Source organism: Parus major, chromosome 6 (assembly GCF_001522545.3).
Source record: "Parus major isolate Abel chromosome 6, Parus_major1.1, whole genome shotgun sequence".
NCBI classification, from domain to species: Eukaryota; Metazoa; Chordata; class Aves; order Passeriformes; family Paridae; genus Parus; species Parus major.
In genome coordinates, this window is record NC_031775.1 from 13,432,888 (window position 1) to 13,452,112 (window position 19,225).

A 19,225-nucleotide genomic window follows, 5' to 3' on the forward strand; every position below is an offset into this window, starting at 1 on the left:
ACAAAGAATGTTGTGCATTAAGCTCATGTCAATATCTGTGTGAGTTATCCTGGAATACACTATCACTTCATATGTAGCTTGATAGCAGGGTGCAAAGGATATTTGTCAGCTTTTTTTTCTTTTTTTTTTTTTCTTCTTTTTTGGGGTGGGGGTAGGACAGAGAAATCTAATTTTAGCCTTAAGTAAAAACATACGATTCTTTTCCTTGAGTCTGTTGATCTGGGCAGTGGGTCAATGTATGTACTGCCTTTATCTTGCTTATCCACCCCTCTGACAGACACTGAGAGAAGCAGGCATGTTCTTTTCAAATACCAGGAGTCTCAGCAACCCTGACAGACTGGGAATGGTTACTTTTGATACACCTAAATGATGAAATGGGGAAGAGACTTAATTTAGCTCTTGCACTTTGGAAAACAGAGTCTTCCAACTACTGTTAATTTTTAAAGATGCATAAATAGGAATGTACACAATTTACAAAGAAGAAGAAGAAGAAGCTTTTCTGTCTTCAAAGTTGTTCACATGCTTTCAATACTGATGACTGGGATTTTCTATGGGACAAAAGGAAATCTGTGACTGGTAAATCAATTTAAAAAAACCTGACACACTGAACAGAGGAATCCAGAAACCTCAGTGAATTATTGAAGCATTTCAACCATGCACAGAAAGAGCTGGGTTACACAGCGTGGGGAAAAATGCCAGCATGTTGGAAAGGAGTCACTTTGAGCTATGTACAGAGACCCAATCACTGACCATGGAGATTGAAATGAAGCTCCCACTTCTTTCTAGGGTTTACATTTGGGTAGCTAGCTTTCTTTCCATAAAAACTAGGGATTTGTTCCTCCACTGGGCTATCTAGAGCTGTGTAGGTGAGCATTGAGCATCTCCTTTGCTTTGATGAGTGCTGTTTCAGCTGGTGTTTCTATGTGAGGAGGGACTCCTTTCCCTTCCCAGGAGGTGCTGTCTGCAGAGATGACTGATCTGGAGGTGGGGATGACCATGTAGAAGTTGGTTTCATCTACCTGATATGTCTGTGGGGAATGGCAGCCACCACTGGTCTGCTCCCCGATGATGAGAGCTCTGCCCAGTCTCTTCATTATGTATACAAACTCTTCAGCAGCCCCAGCTGTCACAGCACTGGTAAGGATTACCAGCCCCTTCTGAGAGCCATACCTCTCCCCTGTAAGGTAGAAAAACACACATCAGAAACTAATCCATTTTCAGAGATTATTTGTACCATAGAGCAAAGAGAAGCCAAGATAGAGGCTTTGCTCCCTACCTGCTATTACCAACCCGAGAAGTCTGGAAATTTACTTTATGCCTATGATAGTATTAAAGTACTTTTAACACTAGCCCAGAGTATATGCTGTAAAAAAGGCTGTCTCCTTGTGTGGTGCTCTTGTGCCATCACTTTCTGGTTATGAGCTGCATAAGGAGAGAAGCCAGCTCATGATTACTATTGTTACGTCTTCTGTGGCTTTGATTTTTGCAGGAGTTCCAGATGTCATCAGACTAGCAGAATAGACAGTTGAGAAAAATGACATTTTTCACCATTGCAGCAGGAGTAGTCAAAGTCATCCAGATGTATCTTCAGTTTCACCCTCATCCCTGTTCTAGGAACATGGCTATCATAGACCTTGACCTGCAACTGTGCAGGCATTACTTTATGAAATTACAATTATAGTGGTTTCCCACTGCTTTTTTATAGTTTGTAAATGGAAGCTATCCATGGCCTTTGTCCCAAACCCTTCAACAAATACCCCTTTATTATTAGAATCTGAGCCAAGTATCTCATTTTCTTACATAAAACATCTGACAGGAAGAGGAAGTGCTTTGAACCTTATTTTCAATATATCTGGACATTCTAGATACTTTTTGAGAGTTTAGTTGCTTTGAAAAAGTCACCAGTGGGTAATAACTAGGACTTGATAACTTGAAAACTAAACTGCTCTAAAAATGTCAATGTATGAGTAAGTAATAGAATGACATATAATTCTCATGGTAAATTCTAAGAGAGGGGCCCAATAGCATGGTAATTAATTTTCACACCATCTTTGGTTTTCTCATTTCACTATAAACATAATAACCATTAGAAGACTCTTTTCACAGTAGGTATATATAATACAGGACCAGATCCAGCTTCTTTGAAGTTAATATGAGTCTGCCTGTTCTCTTTGATGGGAACTGGAATGTGTCCATAGAAATCGTATCCGTAAGCACAACCCACCTCTGACTGCCTGGGAAAATAGATGGACCCTGCAGACTGGTACGAAGTTTAACCATTTCAGCATGATCCAGACCAACAACTGCAGACAACATTAAACATTAACTTTTTTGCTACTGTCTTGGCTTAAGAGGGGAAAATAATTAAACCACATGTTTAGGACTTAGCACTCTAACTGCAGTTCATAAACACTGAAGAGCTCTGGTTTTTCATGTTTCAGCATCCTTTCAACTTCCACAAACTGGGGCAGGGTATATGTGGGGTATGTGTGACACATTGCCCAATGCTTCAAACTCACCCAAATATACAAAATACAGTGTTTTTTCTTTGGAAAAACTGGGGTATTCCAGTGTTTTCATCTACTAGAGGATTACACAGGCAGATAGTAGGAAACAGCATATAAAAGTGTATGGAAGTGTTGGAAGAGACATTACTAGAGGTCTACGCAGCACTGGATTAATTTTTAAGTTTGACAGCTTTTAAAAGCAACAGGTTATAGCTGCTGTACACAATATTTGGCTAAACTTCTGGGGACCAATTTACAGACCTCTGTGCCTAACATACCCCATTTCTAGGAGTGATAAACTGTTGTTTGTAAATGGCATTGAGTGACATGGCTGAAATGCACATTTTTTCTTTCTATGTTCTCTACACAGCTTGGGCTGTCCATGGCAGGTGCTTTCACCAAATGAGTTATAGGATTTAATGGCTCACTTTAAAATGACAAGGAGAGACATCTGAAATGAAAAGCTGCTCTGAAAAGAAATTGTCATTTACCTTTGAGCTGTGGCTGGGTCCATATCTCCTTTACTGAGTCACTGGGTCTGTCATAAACTTTGTCCAGGAGAATAGGGTGTCCTTCATCAAAGAAATATGAACACAGGATTGCTATGGGTGTAGTGGAGCCTCCAATATTGTACCTTTACAAAAATTAAAAAATATTAAGGAAACAAGTGAAAATTTGTGTCAGGCAGTAAATCTCCCTTCCAAGTATTGTTCCTTAATACTAGTCCCAAAAAGGCTTATGGCTACATTTTGATATATTTACATTCATTCTTCCCTATCAGCATTTGCACATCTATCAGATAAACAAAATTCTGTCTAGGAGTCTTGGACTGTTATTGCCCACAACTAACTTCAAAAGGAAACACAAAACTTAGATTTTTTTTTTCCCTTGACGTTAACTAGAAAAAATCAGAAAGTAAGCAAAGACTCTGAACCTGCAGAGAAACATCAGATTCTTGCTATTCTCCTTTGAGTAACCCATTCTATTCCTGACATAGGCAGCAAGGAGTGCATTCCTAAACCCTAATACATAAAATTTAGATTCCAATTAAAGCAACATATGTTTGTAGAACTGTTGTGTTCTTTTTTTTGCTACACAAAATGAGAAAACTTAGTGGTTTAAATGAGGTCATTTTTTTGTGCCTAAAGATTGTGTTAGTTGCTTCATTTAGCACAGTCATAATTGAAAACTTTGGTTGCAGTTTAATTCCATAGCAGTCTCTGAAGATTAATTTTACTGAAGAGCCTGTCTTTGGAGAACCGCTGCTATGAACACACACAATTAAGTACCAAAATATTTTTGCCTGTCACTTTTCAGTAATACTAGAGCACATACAGCTCTAGAAATATTTGTACTTCACTTACTGATAGTGAGGATTCAGTACTTTCCTTCAGGTGATTTTAGGAGTACCTGGCACAGTCATTCCAGCAAAAACCTGATGGAAGATGAGTTTATTCAGTTCAATCTATAGCTAAGATTTTTCACCTCCAGAAAAGGATCCAGGAGGTCCCTCTTCTGAAGAGTGAAGCTATGTCTTCTTCAGCATTTGGGAGCTGTATGATTGACACTGTGAGTGTCTTGAAGTTAAATAAATATCTTCAGCATGTCCCTGGCAGTGCTGTGCTGCCAGAAGCTGCTGCTGCTGCTGCTGCACAGCCCCTGACACAGCTCAGCCCAGCTTCCCACAGGTGCCATCCTGGCTGAAGTTGGTGGCAGGCAGGGCAATGCTGGAATGCTCTTCCTGGGACTCCCTTGCAGACAGTGAAACTGCAGTAACTTTAGCCAGTAACAGTGACTGAGCACTTGCCAGAACTTTAACTTAACTTTTGGATGCTAGTACTCCTTCTTACATATGTCTTATGTGACCTTAGGGAGGCCTTTTATCAGTATCTCCTATCAATGATGTGAGAGTTAAAAATACGAAGTTCATGAATGTCACAGCTGTTCTATGAAGGGGAACTATTAAGGTGAGAGACATTTTGCATTATGGTTAATCCCATGCAAAATCGAAATTATCCAAATATGAAGTTCATGAGTGGCCCAGCTGTTTCATGGAGGAAAACTTGTAAAATGAGTAACATTATTCATTACAGTTAATCCCATACAAAATTTAAATCATCAGTCTTAAAATTGTAAGATTGGCTAACAGAGAATTTCAAAAGGTTTGTTTGGGGTTCTCTTTTATATGCCTTCAGGACTGGGTCTTTTATGTGCACTCAAAGGACTGAAAATACATTAAATATTAAAAAAATAAACCAAAACCAAACAACACATGAAAGGAGCTATAATGATACCATCTGGTACCTGAGACATGATTTCATCTTTGCTGTTTCAGTGCCCCCAGCCCTGAAAGTTTTAGTTTGGGAGAAAACTGAGGAAAGAAAGAGGATAGTCCCAATCCCCTCTCAAGTCAACTGGAAGGTGCTTTTGCTGAATTCAAATTCAGCCATGGGTGTCTTATGTTGGTCGCTGCCTTGCCTCTTCTGTGCTCGCAAACTGAGATGTCTGTCTCTGCTCTCATCAATGTGCTCAGCTTTTCCTCCCTCTGTTGAAAATCCCACAAGAATATTAAGAATATTATGAGCCCTGTGACAACAATAGATCCAAGTGGTTCTAACATTAAAACCAAGTTCTTATGAAGTCCTTCCTCTCTTTGGTTTATATTTGTAATGTTCTGGGCTCACTCAAACACTAGCTCTGGACCACAAAAAGGGAATTACTTCCCTAAATGTTGTGTAGGAAATGTACATTTTTATATAATCTGCTTTGATAGTTGGTGATAAATGGATGACATGTTATGGCTCATAGGATTTGAATCACTGTTGACACACTGGAGTGTTCAACAGAATTCTAAGCAGAGAGCAGGTGTTTGATGCTGCAGCTTGGTGCAGCAGGGCCCAGCAGTGCTGCAGTACCTCTAAGTACCTCTGTGCACAAGGCCCATTCTGTACAGACATGATTGCCCAGAATTATTTAGCACTGCAGATACAGCAATGAAATGTAACACAGCCTTAAACATCATCTGTCTTTTTGACTGTTGAATCACTTAGCCACTACATGAAGTGAAAAGATTTATATATATATATATATATATATATATATATGGCACATGGAGAATTAGAGAATTAGATTAGAAAGAAATTAGAGAAATAAAACACATGTAACATCCAGAATTGCATTCTGAAAACTGTTCCCTAAATTTGCCTATTTAGTTCTAAACATCTCAAGTGATGATACAACTTATCTTGAGATATACTTCCAGACTGTTATTATTTTCCTTGGATGTTTTCCTTTTCTCATTTAATCTTAGAAATGTTAGCCTGTAAACAGGACAGCAAGCCAGGTAAAGCTAATTCACTGTTACAAATAAAATGCTGCTTTGAAAGAGCTTTGGTTATTTGCCATTCAAAGGTTTACCTCATGTCTATGATTAATGCATCCGTGTGAACAATTTTCTTCCAAACATGCTCTATCATTAGGTCGGACACCTGGGTTAGAAGTTCACTGTCTCCAAACATATCAAATCTCAGATAGCCGATGTTGTTTTCAAATACATTTGTGTGGAATGAAAATTTAATCAAATCTTCAAATACTTCTGGCGGAGGGATCTGAAACAGTACGGAAAAACAAAACAAATGATTTGCTGGCACTCATAGCTTGACACAAAATTATGTGGGTCATGTTTAATCCAGGTGGGACACGCATGAGGAATGTGACCAAGTTTGAAAAACATAACAAATTTTACAATATTTCTGCACACGAAACATAGGTTAGCATTGCCTGATGTATTTTTGTGCAGCATAAAGTGAATTAATAACATTCCCAGAATATGGATCAGGTATCTATTTCCCAGAGCTCAGTTTGTTTTTCAAAAACACAAGAATTTCCTTGAAGCAAAGAGGCTACAAGAGCAATCCCAGCCTGCAGCATAGATGCCAGTCCTGGACCTGCCACCCAAGCCCACATGTTGCCTTTATGAGCTGTTTCTAAACACAGTGTCTGGGACTTTCATAATCTCTTGGTTAGCCTCATCAGACAAACAGCTGCTGGCTCAGGTGCGAGTGGCCCCAGCCCCTCTTAATGACCCAGTCCCTGTGACAGTGAGGAACCTGATGTGTTGGGCATGTGCTAGGATACTCATGAAGTAGATATGCTAAATCTCTTATATGGAGGCCATGTGCCTGGAGCCTCACGTGTTGGGTTGTGTTTTATTTAATTTTGCTTAGCTTATGTTATTAAACAGCAGATATTATTTTAGCAGCAACGTGTAGCCAAATAATAAAGTCGTTCTAGTAACCCCTGTATGCATTGAGACATAGCCAGCTCCTATTGCCAAACTTCTATTTTGTATGTGGTATCTGAAAATAGAACAGTCTCTTTCAGCTTGAGATAAGAATTTAGAACTCATACGACTTACATGACCTTCAGCCATTTGGTCTTTTCTCCTCACAGTTACTGTGAAATTGGTGTTATACCTTATTTTTAATCAGTTGCCCTCTGCCATAGCTCATACCCAGACAATCCATGCTTTTACACTCAAAAGAACAAGGAGTCAGCAGTGAGCCATGTGCTCACTGCTCTTCCAGTCTACAACATGCCACAGAACTGGGCAGGCACTTGGGCTTTCTGCAGCTACAGAGAAGTCAAGTAATCTCCTGACCCCTATCTAGTGCTCTGGCCTGGAGCTGTGCTCCTGTCAAAAGCAGGTCTGCCACAGCAGAAAGAGTTTCTTCCAAGGTGTGTGAATGCAGCTGTGCTTGACACAGCTCAAGGTTACCTATGGGAAAATTACCCACTGTATGACACTTCATCATTTAGTCCCTGATGTATGCCAAAATTACCAAAATTTCAATAATTAATTTAAAAGCCCTGTTGGCCAGTAGTTGTTGACCTGATGATAAGAGCAAACTCTTTTCTGTACCCCTTTTTATCACCATACCCTGTGAAAATAACCCTCCCATTTGGACTCTAAACACATCAGTCCAGCTCTGCTGAGTTTTTAATTTCCAATCCAGTTCCCAGTGACAGCAATGCTACTTGATCTGCCCACTGTACTTTGATTAACAAATCACAGTTTTTAAAAATATATCCAGCATGCTTTGCTTGTTCTGACAGAACTTAAGTATAGTGCAGAGTTACTAGTCCCCCTGCCAGGAGGAAAATAAAAACATCCCTCATTAGTAACATCTACAAATAAAACTGATATTCTACTCACAGCCACTTACTAATGATATTTTAACTGAACACACAAATGTCTTATCTCTGTCTCCAGTGATAACTGCTAAAAGCATACCCATAAACATGTTAAGAATAATAACTGATAATTTTTTTCTTGACCTGTACTTTTACTGTGATACATCACATTTTTGTTCCCTGAGGACTTCAGTTTTGATAACTCTTGAAAATTCATTATAAATTTCAAGGTGGGCAGGTTTCTCTTAAAGCCTGAGGTCTCAAGGGGTGAAATAAATGTGCAAGGATATAAATGAAAGCTCCTCATGGCTGCAGGAAAAGGCATGAAAATGTATCTATTCTGAAACTTCTAAGACTGCAAATCAGATGAAAAGCACTCAGAAAGTAATTTTGGGGTGCCAGGGAAAGTGTCTGAACCTGTCAGTGAAAGAGGTGAGGAGTCTGTGACTGACATTAGAGAGCGATTGCCCTGCAAAACAGCAGGCTCATGACACTGGAGCGTGGGCCACGTGCTGCAGGTACCTAAGGAGGTAAGTCAAGCTTCAGGAGGCAAGCACATGCTCTCCTTTGGAAGGCAGGGCTCTGTTTGCTGGCCAGGGAGAAGCTGGGACAGGATGCAGCTGAAAGTAAGATCTGCTGCTTAGTCAGACAATGTTTACATACAAATGACTTGCTGTTAAATATAAACCCTCAGGTGCACACTATAAGCAATGTAGCTACACTAAAGGACCTCCAAGCTAACTCCACTTTAAGCCAAGGAAAAATGTTTTTTTATTAACTATATAGGGTCTTCAGTCTTATTCTGCAGACTCCTTCCACAGGTAAGTGACCTAAGTAAAACACATGATGTCACAGAAAATAGAACCTTAGAATGCTGCCCTGGGACTTGTGCATGAAGTTTGATCTCTGATTCTGCCATTGACACAAACCCCAGCCACGGGCAAATCACTTTTCTAAACGTGCCTCTCTACCCTCTTTTCTCTCCTTTTATCTCTCCCTTAGGTAGTTTTGTCTATTTAGATGGAACCTGTTTTTTCACAGCTATTTTTGTGCTGACCATTGTAAGATAACTCTGATTTCCATTAAGGTCACTAATGCTGTCAACTGCTGGCTGGTAAAATATTATCAGCCAATACCCTTGCAAGACCACTGCAAATGCTGAGATTAGTTTAAGAACCATGAGATCTTGAGGGCTGACTGGCAGGGTTGCACATTTCTTAGAACATTTGGGTTCCTTGTGCACCCCCACAGGCTGGAATGGAACTGTTCCTCCTAGTAGGTCCCCCAGCTCTGAGCAGGATCAGTTATAAGCCTGACAACTCATTCTCACTTGCTCTTAACAACACACATTTTACTGGATTTCCAGGAAATCCACCCTAGTACGTCACCAGCCTTACTATTAGAAAGATGTTTTTAAGATCTAGTGTAAACAGTCAAAGTCCACTATTTTGTACTGTTTAAGTGCATTACTTCTTGGCCTATTTACTATGGACAAGGGAAGAGATTATTCTTTTAATATTTGAAACAGTCTCTTAAATATCCGAAGACTGTTTTCACGTCTCCTCTCAGTTTTCTTCTCTCTGGAATAAACAACTGAAATATTTTAAACGTTTTGAAGGCTACTTTTATTCAGTGTTCTCTTTACTCCTGTCCCTCTTTTCTGCTGTCTCCATACTTGAGCTACATCCTTCCAGAAAACCATTGCCCAAAACTGTGCATATTATACTCTAGATGAATTTTCTTTAGAGCTAAATGTAGCAGATTTCATGTCTTCCTGATTATATTCTTCCTTATGCATTCCAGTTTGATGATGATGAGTATTTACTGCAACAGCTTGACCCTATTGACTTGTGCTCAGCTTATGAACTTTGAAGAACCCATTTACATTTTTACAGGACTCCCCCTAAACAAGCTAACTTTCCTCCCAGAGTTGTGCAGTGAACTACTATCACCCCAGAAACAAGCAAGCAAAGATTGCAAAAGGTGAAAAGCCAGTGAGAGTTAAACATGAGACATTATTCTCTTGCATAAACTTGCATAGTACCACTGACTTTACTGTGGTTATGTTGATATAAATCAACATCATATGGGCCTACAACAATTGTTTTTCCACCTGTTAGCAATAGATGTAGCAATTTGATTATTTCTCTTGACACTTGGAGGCTGCCCATTTTGATTTCACTCATTAATGAAGGGATATAAGCAAACCATACTTCTTTCTGGTGAAGCACATCTAACTACTGCCTCCTTCAGCAAGTAGAATACTCTCCTACATATACATATTATTCATCTGGAAACAGAAAGACTTGACATGTAGGAGCAATTTCTCTTTATAAAGGATTAGTTTTTGCCTTTTATTCTGATCATCATTTTCAGCTGCTTATCTAAACCGTCATTACAAAAATTCTCTTAGGTGTAAAGACTGCATTAAAAGTATTTGGTCATTAAGAAGAGGCCAAAATAATCACTCAGGGAGACCCCTCATCACTTAAAATGGACATAACACTTATGCCAAAATAAGGCAGCTGTTCTTCCATAGTTAGACAGTCACAAACCCAAATGTTTCAGTTTGTAGAAGAAGGTTTGACTGGAGAGGGAGAGAGAGACAGAAGAATAAGAAGCAGGGATTACTAAACTGCAGGCCAGCAAGTTTACAGAGCTCTGCCTTATAAGCAAAATGTTATTTTCTGGATCACAAAAAATATAGACAAAATGTGACTTAAGGAAGTTTGACTTTGGAAAGTGGCATTTACGCAGCTGACAGCTCTGACTAGCAGTGACCTTGGTGCTGCTTAGAGGAGACATAGTCACTCCCCTGTACAGTGTTCCAGCAGCTATTCTGGTGCAGCAGATGCAAAGGTCTGCACGCATTTCACTTGTCTGTCTCCTGTGTCCCATCCCATCCTTCCTGTAGTTATTCATCATCACTTTCAGTTAATTGTGTTGGATCTGCTTTACCATCAAGGTCATTAACAGTAAATTTCTACTGTCAAGGGAGAGGGTGGCTTGGAAGGTAGGTAGCACAAGAGAAAAACTAGCTCTTAGGTTTTTAGGGAATAAATGTGGTATAGATCAAGACAGCCACCATGTCCATGTATCGAGCAGCTGAATTTTAATTTTTTTTTAAAATTTACAAATGCAGCTAGTGCCACCATATATGCTTCACTGTACTCTAAAGGTATTTGCTCTCAGGGGTATACTGAAATGTTCCAAGAAAGCATCTCTCCTATGGCTGCAAAAGCAAAACAAGAGATGAAGGCGCTCTTGCTACCTAGGGCTCTGTGGAATGGGTGAATTTCTTTTTACCTCCATCTCAAGGAAAATCCTTTAATGACTTCAGTGTCTTCATTAACATCATAATGCTCTCTTGTCCATTTGACTCAAATTTTCCTCCAGCAATATGAGGGAATGCTTCTGCCTCTGGAAACCATTTTAGTCTCATAAGAGACGTGATTCTCTGCTCTTTATACATTATTTCACCTTGGAGAAATTTCACATTTGTCCTGATTTTCATCCACACTGATGTGATTTCCTTCTTATGGATGTATCTCTGACCTCTTCCAATAATTTTGCCTGACAAAGAACTGTGGTAAAACAGAGGCATTGAATAATATAATGGCATTTCTTCACTAGCTCTATCAGGATCAGAATTTTATGTATATGACAAATAAGATACTTGTCCTCTATGTCCTGTTCTCAGCGTTTAAGGTCTGAATAAAGTAAGATCTGAACAAGTAAAAACCACCATCAATATTAATTCATAGCCTTCAGTGAACAGAATGACTAATTTGCAGGATTTTTCCATTCTGTAGAATGGGGAGAAGCTATGATGTGTCACTGCTGGTATGTTGACAATAACTGAGCACAGAACTCTGTCAAAAGCATTGAAATATCTTTAGAGTGAAGTTTTCTACACTCAACCAAGTTAGAAGGCAGAGTGCTGGAACAGATAACTCCTTTAATTAATTATTTCCATTTAATCTTAGAGGCAAGAATGGGGCCAGCATCTCTTGGTTAACAAACTTGAAAAAAAAAATCTACCCTGGCAATGCTTTTACTTTGTCCTTGACCTTAGTATTTGTGATAATACCACAAAGGTCACAGCCACTTTAAATCATGCATGCCAAAAATTTCAGAATGTAGAAGTCCACGGATTTCCTCCCCCAGGAAACATTTAATAGTTACCTGACACTTGGTCTACTCTGGTTCATTGCAAAGGCAAATGTATTCTCTTTAAAAAGTAATTTTATGAGACCCTGGAGAAAATACGTCTCTGATAGCCATGCTAGTGCAGTAGCCAGAAAGCAGCTAACTCCATCCAAGAAAGGGATCGGGTTATCTTAACCCTCCATTTAATTTGAAGATGGAATTTTAACAAGTGCTCCTGGGAGCTCCCTCCAGCACAACAATGAACAAGAAAGATTGCCAAGGCAGACCAGTGTATAAACACTCAGACTCAGAACAAAGCACAGACTGTTATGCAAACCACACAGCAAGGCCAAAAGTAGATTATTAAAAATCAATTTCTCCCGGGGGTCACCTAACTTCCACCCAGATACTTCCAAAGTATTTCTAGGTCACTTGGAAACTGTCTGATGCTGAGCTTGAGATACAATTAGAACAACTTTTCACTGCCACTACCAAAAGAGTTGCTGATTCTTCTGGTGTAATAGATGTCAGCTGCTATATATAAAGTCCATCAATGAGCACATGGCTGCATGTGTAGTGAGTTGTATGCATTTACTCTAGTCCAACTAAACTTCCATCAAATTACAACCTGGGTTTGAAACCAGAGGGTTTCTGAATTAATTACAGCTGGAAAAGCTGCATCATTGAAAGAGGAGGGATTACAGAAACAATGAGATATCTTCCTTCTAACCCTGAAGCCCTGCATTTTTGCTTGTGGCATATGGCAACGATATCCACAGCCTGAAGGTTGTTTCCAAAATCTATGCATCCAGAACTACCATCTAATTCCACAAACTACTACCCTAAGTGTCAGAGCTCAGCCCATGAAACCTACTCAGGCAGTGGCTTCTCCTCTGGGTACAAGTAAAACTGGATGGGTTTATGGTATAGGCTAGAAAAAAGATAAGGTATCTGACTTAATGCTCCCATTCCAGCTGGCATCTCTATAGCTGAGTATGAGAGAACTGTACCTGTTTTGGCATGATCCCTGGGATGCTGTCCTTGGCATGTTCAGGGATGTAGAGTAATTTCAGGTGTTCATCATAAGAAAGAGCTTTTAAGATGGCAGTCACCCTCCTGGCAAGTTCTTCCTCCGTATGGATTAATTTATAATTTTCTTTGTTGATGTTCTTTGTGAGGTTGGATGCTATGAGAGTCCCAATGTCCACAAAGGCATAATTATCTGCCACGAGCTTGCCTACAGTTTGCAGTATCTGTGGCACCTGGGCACGCAGGTTGGCAATGTGCTGAGCTACAGCCATGGCTTCACTGGCCTGGATGGTGATGTGCGGCTCCACCCCGGACACACTCCATACTTTCCCAGTGACTGGGCTGAGCACCACTTGGCTGGGGATGGAGGCATATAGGGAACTGTTACGCACACGATAAATGCCCACTGAGAGGGCTCCACCGACAGTGGGCTCACCAATCACTGTGGCCCGGTGTAGATCCTTCATAGAGCGAGTGAAAGCTTCAGCTGCTGAGCCACTCATATGGCTTGTTAGGATGTAGATGTCCTTGAGGGAGCCGTATCTCTTGCCAGCGAGCTGAGGGAGAGTCCACACCTCTGTGCTGCGGGAAGTACTACGATCGAAGACAGTGTAGAGGTGTTTCCGAGGCTCAGGCTCAAAGAAGTAGGAACAAAGTATTGGGATGGCAGTAGAATAGCCACCTGTGTTGTACCTCATGTCAATAATCATGGCATCCGTGTCCACCAGCTTGTTCCATACCATCTGCAACAGCTGTGGCCCAATGGCCTTCACTGTTTCTGCCTCAGCCATCATATCAAAGCGAAGATAACCCAGGTTCCCTGGCAATACCTCAATTTTGAAGAGTGCCTCAATGATGTAGCTCAGCTCCTCAGGGCTGGGAATCACATTGGGAAGTTGCTCTTCTGGTGTTGGTTCCACATGGCTGTGGAAGACATGAAGCCGATGGTCTCCAGAGGCCTCCTGCAAGTCACTGGTGAGCTGGGAAGCCAAAGTCTCAGAATCTATAGCTGATCGATAACCTCCTTGGGCCCGTTTGGTGCTGAGCATAGCACTGGCCTTAGCAGCCACTTCTGGAATGGCATAGTGAGCCTCTAGGAGTTGCCCGGTACCCTCCAGAAGTACTCCCATGTTCTTGTGGAAGGCTAGCACTTCTTCAGCCTTCTCCAGCGCATCCTCTGCCAACACTATGGCATCAGGAACAACTCCTCCACCCATCCAGCTTTCCCCATGGTTGTCAATGAAGGTGATAACAGGAACTGTGATAGTCAGGCCACGAGTTATTCCCGGCCCAGGCTGCAGCAGAGGGAAGGTCCGGGTGTGTGAGAGGCTTCCTGCTGTGATCTCACCGATCAGTGTGGCACGGCCCAGGGACTGCATGAGGTAAGCAAACTCCTCAGCAGCTGTAGCAGTGTGGTGGCTGGTGAGCAGGTAGATGCCACGCTTAGCCCCATAGGACTGGCCCAGCAATTCTGCCTGACTGTTGTGCTCCTGTGTATGGTTGGTGCATCTGTCATAAGTTGTGAAGAGATGGACAGGACCAGCAGCAGGGTCTTGAAAATAGGAGAGTAGCACAGGCACAGCAGAGGAGGAAGGTCCTCCAGTATTGTAACGCAAGTCCATGATCAAGTTCTCTGTATTTTGAAGGGGCTCCCACACTTTGTGTACAATGTAAGGCCCCAGCTTTGCGAGCACAGAGGCATCTGCAAACTCATCAAAGCGCATGTAGCCAACATTGCCTGGCAACACTGACACCTTAAAGACAGTATCCACCAAGGCATGCAGCAGCTCCTCATTGTCAGGTAAGTCAGCTGCCATTCCAACTGGGTTTTCAGCAGGGGGATCAGCAGCTTCACCTGGCATCATGACTCGGACCATCAGGCGAGGGTCTTCAGATAAAGCCTGCAACTCAGTGTTGAGTTTGCTGGCCAAGTCCTCGGATGACTGCACAGAAGAGAAGTCAGAGGTGGCGAGGCGCCGCAGTAGTGCAGGCACTCTCTCCACTAAGCTGTAATAGTCCTTTAATATGTTTTTGAGGTGGCTAACGGTGCCAGGCACTGCTCTGCGGACTGCCAGGATGTCCAAGGATTTCTGCAAGGCTTGCTCTGCCTTAGTAGCCACACATGGCATCACTCCACTCACTTCCCAGCTCTGTCCACCCCCACTCAAGGGGCTCACAGATCGTGACACAGGAACCATCATATAGAAATTGGAAGGACCAATACGCAGCTTCTGGATGTCCAGTGAACCCCCAGCTGTCTTCTCTCCAACAGTGATAGCTCTGTTCATGTGCTTGAGGATGTAAGCCACATCTTCAGCCACTCCTGTGGTGTGATGGCTGATCAGAACAATGACATCCTTGTCTTTGCCGTACCTCTGTCCCAAAACCTTTGGCAGTGTCCATATCTCTGTGGTGGTGTTGGAGGGACGATTGTATACAGTCTCAACGTGCAGCCTCTTGTCTTGTTCATGCAAGTATGAGATGATGAAGGGGAGGCCAGAAATCTGTCCCCCAGTGCTGTGACGAAGATCTATCACCAGGGCAGATGTCTCTATCAGTGTCTTCCAGACCTTGTCCACCAGAAAAGCTCCAACTTTCTGCACAACTTCCTCTCCTATGATATAATCAATCCTCAGGTAGCCAACATTGCCCTCCAGCTTGTCATACATGATCACATGTTCAATAAGACTCAGGAGTTGCTCACGAGTAGGGGATCCCTCAGCTTCTTGTTTGGGAACTGCATGTGGTAATGGCTCATAGGAAATCACAAGTCTTGGGTCATTCAGAGCTCCCTGCACTCCAGCTGTCAAGACGCTGGCCAGCATTTTTGGATCTGAGATGTCCAGGATCTCTCCGCTCTTGATTGCTTGTTCAATGGCTTCTTGCATTCCCACTAGGTTTTCAGGATAGCAGTAATTGTCCAGAAGGACTTTAGCCATGTCCAGCACTAGAGCTGGCTGAAAGATTTCCTCGGCAGATATGATGCACGTGATCAGTGCTGAAAACAGCAAGAAATGTGTCCTGATCATTTTGTCTTTGTATTGAATAGAAAAGAAGTCAGAAGCTTTTATCGATCAAGATGAACATAGCTCTCCAATGACTCTGGACTCTGAATCGCACTGAAATCCCTGTGTTGAATCCAGGTGCACTGAACAGATCTTTATCTGCATTAAACCTTTAATCTCATTAAAATGGAGTGCATCATCCAAAGTGCACCAATAGATGAAGTTCAGCTCCTTACTACTTCACAGGCCTCTTATGAAACAGTAATAAACTTCAATCATCAAGGAAGATATTTCTAGCAGTTAATTATTCCCAAAGGTAATGCTTTGCCTGTTGCAAACTGGTCCTGGCTTATCCTGAAAGTCGATTGCTTAAATGTAATACTGATTTTAACCACAGTAAGAACAGCACTCATCCTGCCTTTTACCATTATTTATGAAGAGATTATACCAGGAGATTCTTCAGTGACTAAGTTGTATCAATATTTAATATCCTTTACAAAGTTGTTGACAATACATTGTCTTTGGTATTTTTCAGTTTGAGCTGCAAAGGACTGTTCTTACATTCTGTGACTAAGGGCTCCAAACATGGAACTCCAGACACTTAGCACAGCTCATAAAATCCAAGGTAATGACAGCCTTTTAATTTTTGTGCTGAGAATTGCCAGCATTTTAAACAGGACTTTGAAACACATTTGCCTCAACATAATACAGCTAAATCTGAGATGACTTTAATCTTCACAATTTGCACTCAATTAGGATTTACTTGTAATACCGTTGGGTAACATATGGTCATGTCTGATGACAGCTCCCAGCCAATAGACTTCAGGCTCAACATACCAAAATAGAATGTGGGGGGGTTGTTTTCTTCTGCTCACAATGTATTTGAGACCCTATTGTATTAAGAGTTTGAAAGAGGATCAGAATATGCAAGACACAGGCTGTACCCTCTCTGAGCTCCACTATGACATGCCAAAGATATACAGGAAAAGATTCCTGGCTTCAAGTTTGAAATTAATTGCTACCACAGTCACTCTGTTTGCTGGAGGTAGTTACAAGAACAGACTGAAATCTGTGAAGAGCACATTTTTGTACTCCTGTCAAAATCTTGCAACATATAAATGCATGTGGAGGAAAGAGTCTAAAGATGGTCTAAGTCTGTCTGGATGCACTCTGTTGGTCATGTGTGAGTGGCCTAAATGATGCCTGCCACTCATTACTTTCAACTTACTGTTCAAAGGATGTTACAGATGTTATATACAAGGTGCTAACAGCCACCTCATCTTACTCAGAATGCAACAGACATAGATGAATTGCCATGAAGACAACAGAAAGGAGACAAGAACAGACTGCAACTGAGTATTTTTAATCAGAGTGCCAGATATCAGCTTCCATAACTAAATGAGGTCTATCTATCACCGCTAAACTCTTTACAAGTTTTTCCATAGTATTTAAGGAATTATTTCCACAGATGAACAATATTCTTCTCCAGTGAGGCCTTACCCATAGAGATTAAAAATCACAAAATAGCACTTTCCTGCCTGTGATTTTTGTATAATTGTAAAATTATGAAAAAGAACTTTTTCCCTATTGTCCTGACATTTATTCTGCCTTTTATCACAGTCTACAAAGATTTTCATATCAGAAGTGCTGGAAACTGTAGTTGAACTTATGAAGCAAAGATACTGAGAAATATATACAGGATTATTACTAGATAAGGCAAAGCCCCAGAGCTCAATTTCTTTCTCAAGTTATGCACATTCATTCTCATTACCACATAAAAACAAAACCATCTTCACAATGTAAATGTAAAATTAATGGTTTTTTCCAACATGCACAATTTTAAATGCTAGGACAGGGGGGAAAACTATTTTTCCTCACTGGATCTGTTCAATAATCTATTTCTACTGAAATTCAATATGAATATTCAGTATGGATTTCTGCTCAGTTACAACAGATTTCTGAATTCAATATGACATGACATTCACTGCTGCCTTGATAATTCTTTATAAATGATGTTGGAAGGTAAGAATCTTTTCTGTGTTGTATGAATTCCTCAAGATTTGGAGAGCTATTTGCTTACTTGTTTTGAGGCACATATAGCTTAAACTTTTATCAAATATATTGTTCAATGCAAGTCTGTTCATTGAACTCTGAATAACCAGATCCAAAATGTAACTCTACCATCTATTCTAATTTATAATATAACTCAAGCCAAATTCTTATTTTGATTTTAGTTTTGAGCAGAACTAAATAACTAAGGCCTAGTTTTAGCTTTTATAGCTCATAAAACTTTATGATCCTTTAAAATCTGTCCACAAGTATTTCATTTTCTGACTTCCTGTGGGTATGAACTTCCCACATGCTCTGAAAAGTGGTATTTTTTTATCTGTCCCAAACTAGTCTGCATGCAGAGTCTGCATTACTCAGATCACGTGCTAAAAATCTTCCATAGGCGCAAGATTATATGTTTTGCTGTACATTATTTGCTTTTTATATTCTGCTCCAATATTCCCCAGTTCTCATGCGCAGCTGCTGATCCTATTATTCCCTCATCAAATTAATGTAGGTATTTGGTCACTGACAAACCGCAATAGCGAGAGGCTCATCTGAAGGTGGCAGCAAGAGCACCTTTTTCACTGGCAGAGATGCCAACAGGATAAAGGTGAAATTTGGAATAAACTGCTTTTGGTTTTACTAAAGTCTTCTAATACAGCCATATTTTAAATTATAGGTCTGAATTAGAATTAATTCATAATTAATTAATTTAAAGGTGATAGCTGGCTTCCAAATACAGCGAGACACAATTTATTAGCTCAAGCACAGGACTACACTAATGAAATATTTAATGCATCCAGGACTTCAATAAGTATTTCTAGACAAACCTTCACTGCCTTTTATAGATGTACAAGTCTGGGTCAGTACTACTTCATAGCTGTCTGTGACTGGATTGCATAGGTATGGTCTATGTCTATTCTGTTCTATCCTTGTACTGTTTGGTACAAAGAAAACCTTGTTCCTGAGTAAGCTTTCAAGGCCCTCGAGAAATAAAAACAATAAATAATATAGCCATTAGATTCCTTTCTAAATGCCAAAAGAAGTAATGTTAGATTTTTGTCACAAGGTTTTCCATTTTTTATGCCATACAGACCTATATAGATTAATATTAAAGTTGGAAGTTTTCTTTCACATTATTTTAATATTGAGATATTTCCTTTTTACGAAAATGGAAATTTTATTCTGAGTTGCTTAACAATTACCTTTGTAATAAGAAAAAACTTAAATCCAAAATGTGTTACATTTTGATTTTCAGTTAATATTCCCTTCCCTTCCCTTCCCTTCCCT

General features: G+C 40.5%; 1 protein-coding gene across 1 annotated transcript; it reads right to left on the reverse strand.

Annotated features, from left to right (window-relative positions):
• Positions 1-280: 280 nt before the first annotated feature.
• RBP3 (retinol binding protein 3) lies at positions 281-15,907 on the reverse strand. Its single transcript, XM_015633856.2, has 4 exons — positions 12,860-15,907; positions 5,925-6,115; positions 2,999-3,141; positions 281-1,177 (listed from the first exon to the last, which is right to left on the reverse strand). Exons 1-4 carry the CDS (start codon positions 15,905-15,907, stop codon positions 849-851), a joined length of 3,711 nt encoding a protein of 1,236 aa, XP_015489342.2. The 3' UTR covers positions 281-848.
• Positions 15,908-19,225: the final 3,318 nt, after the last annotated feature.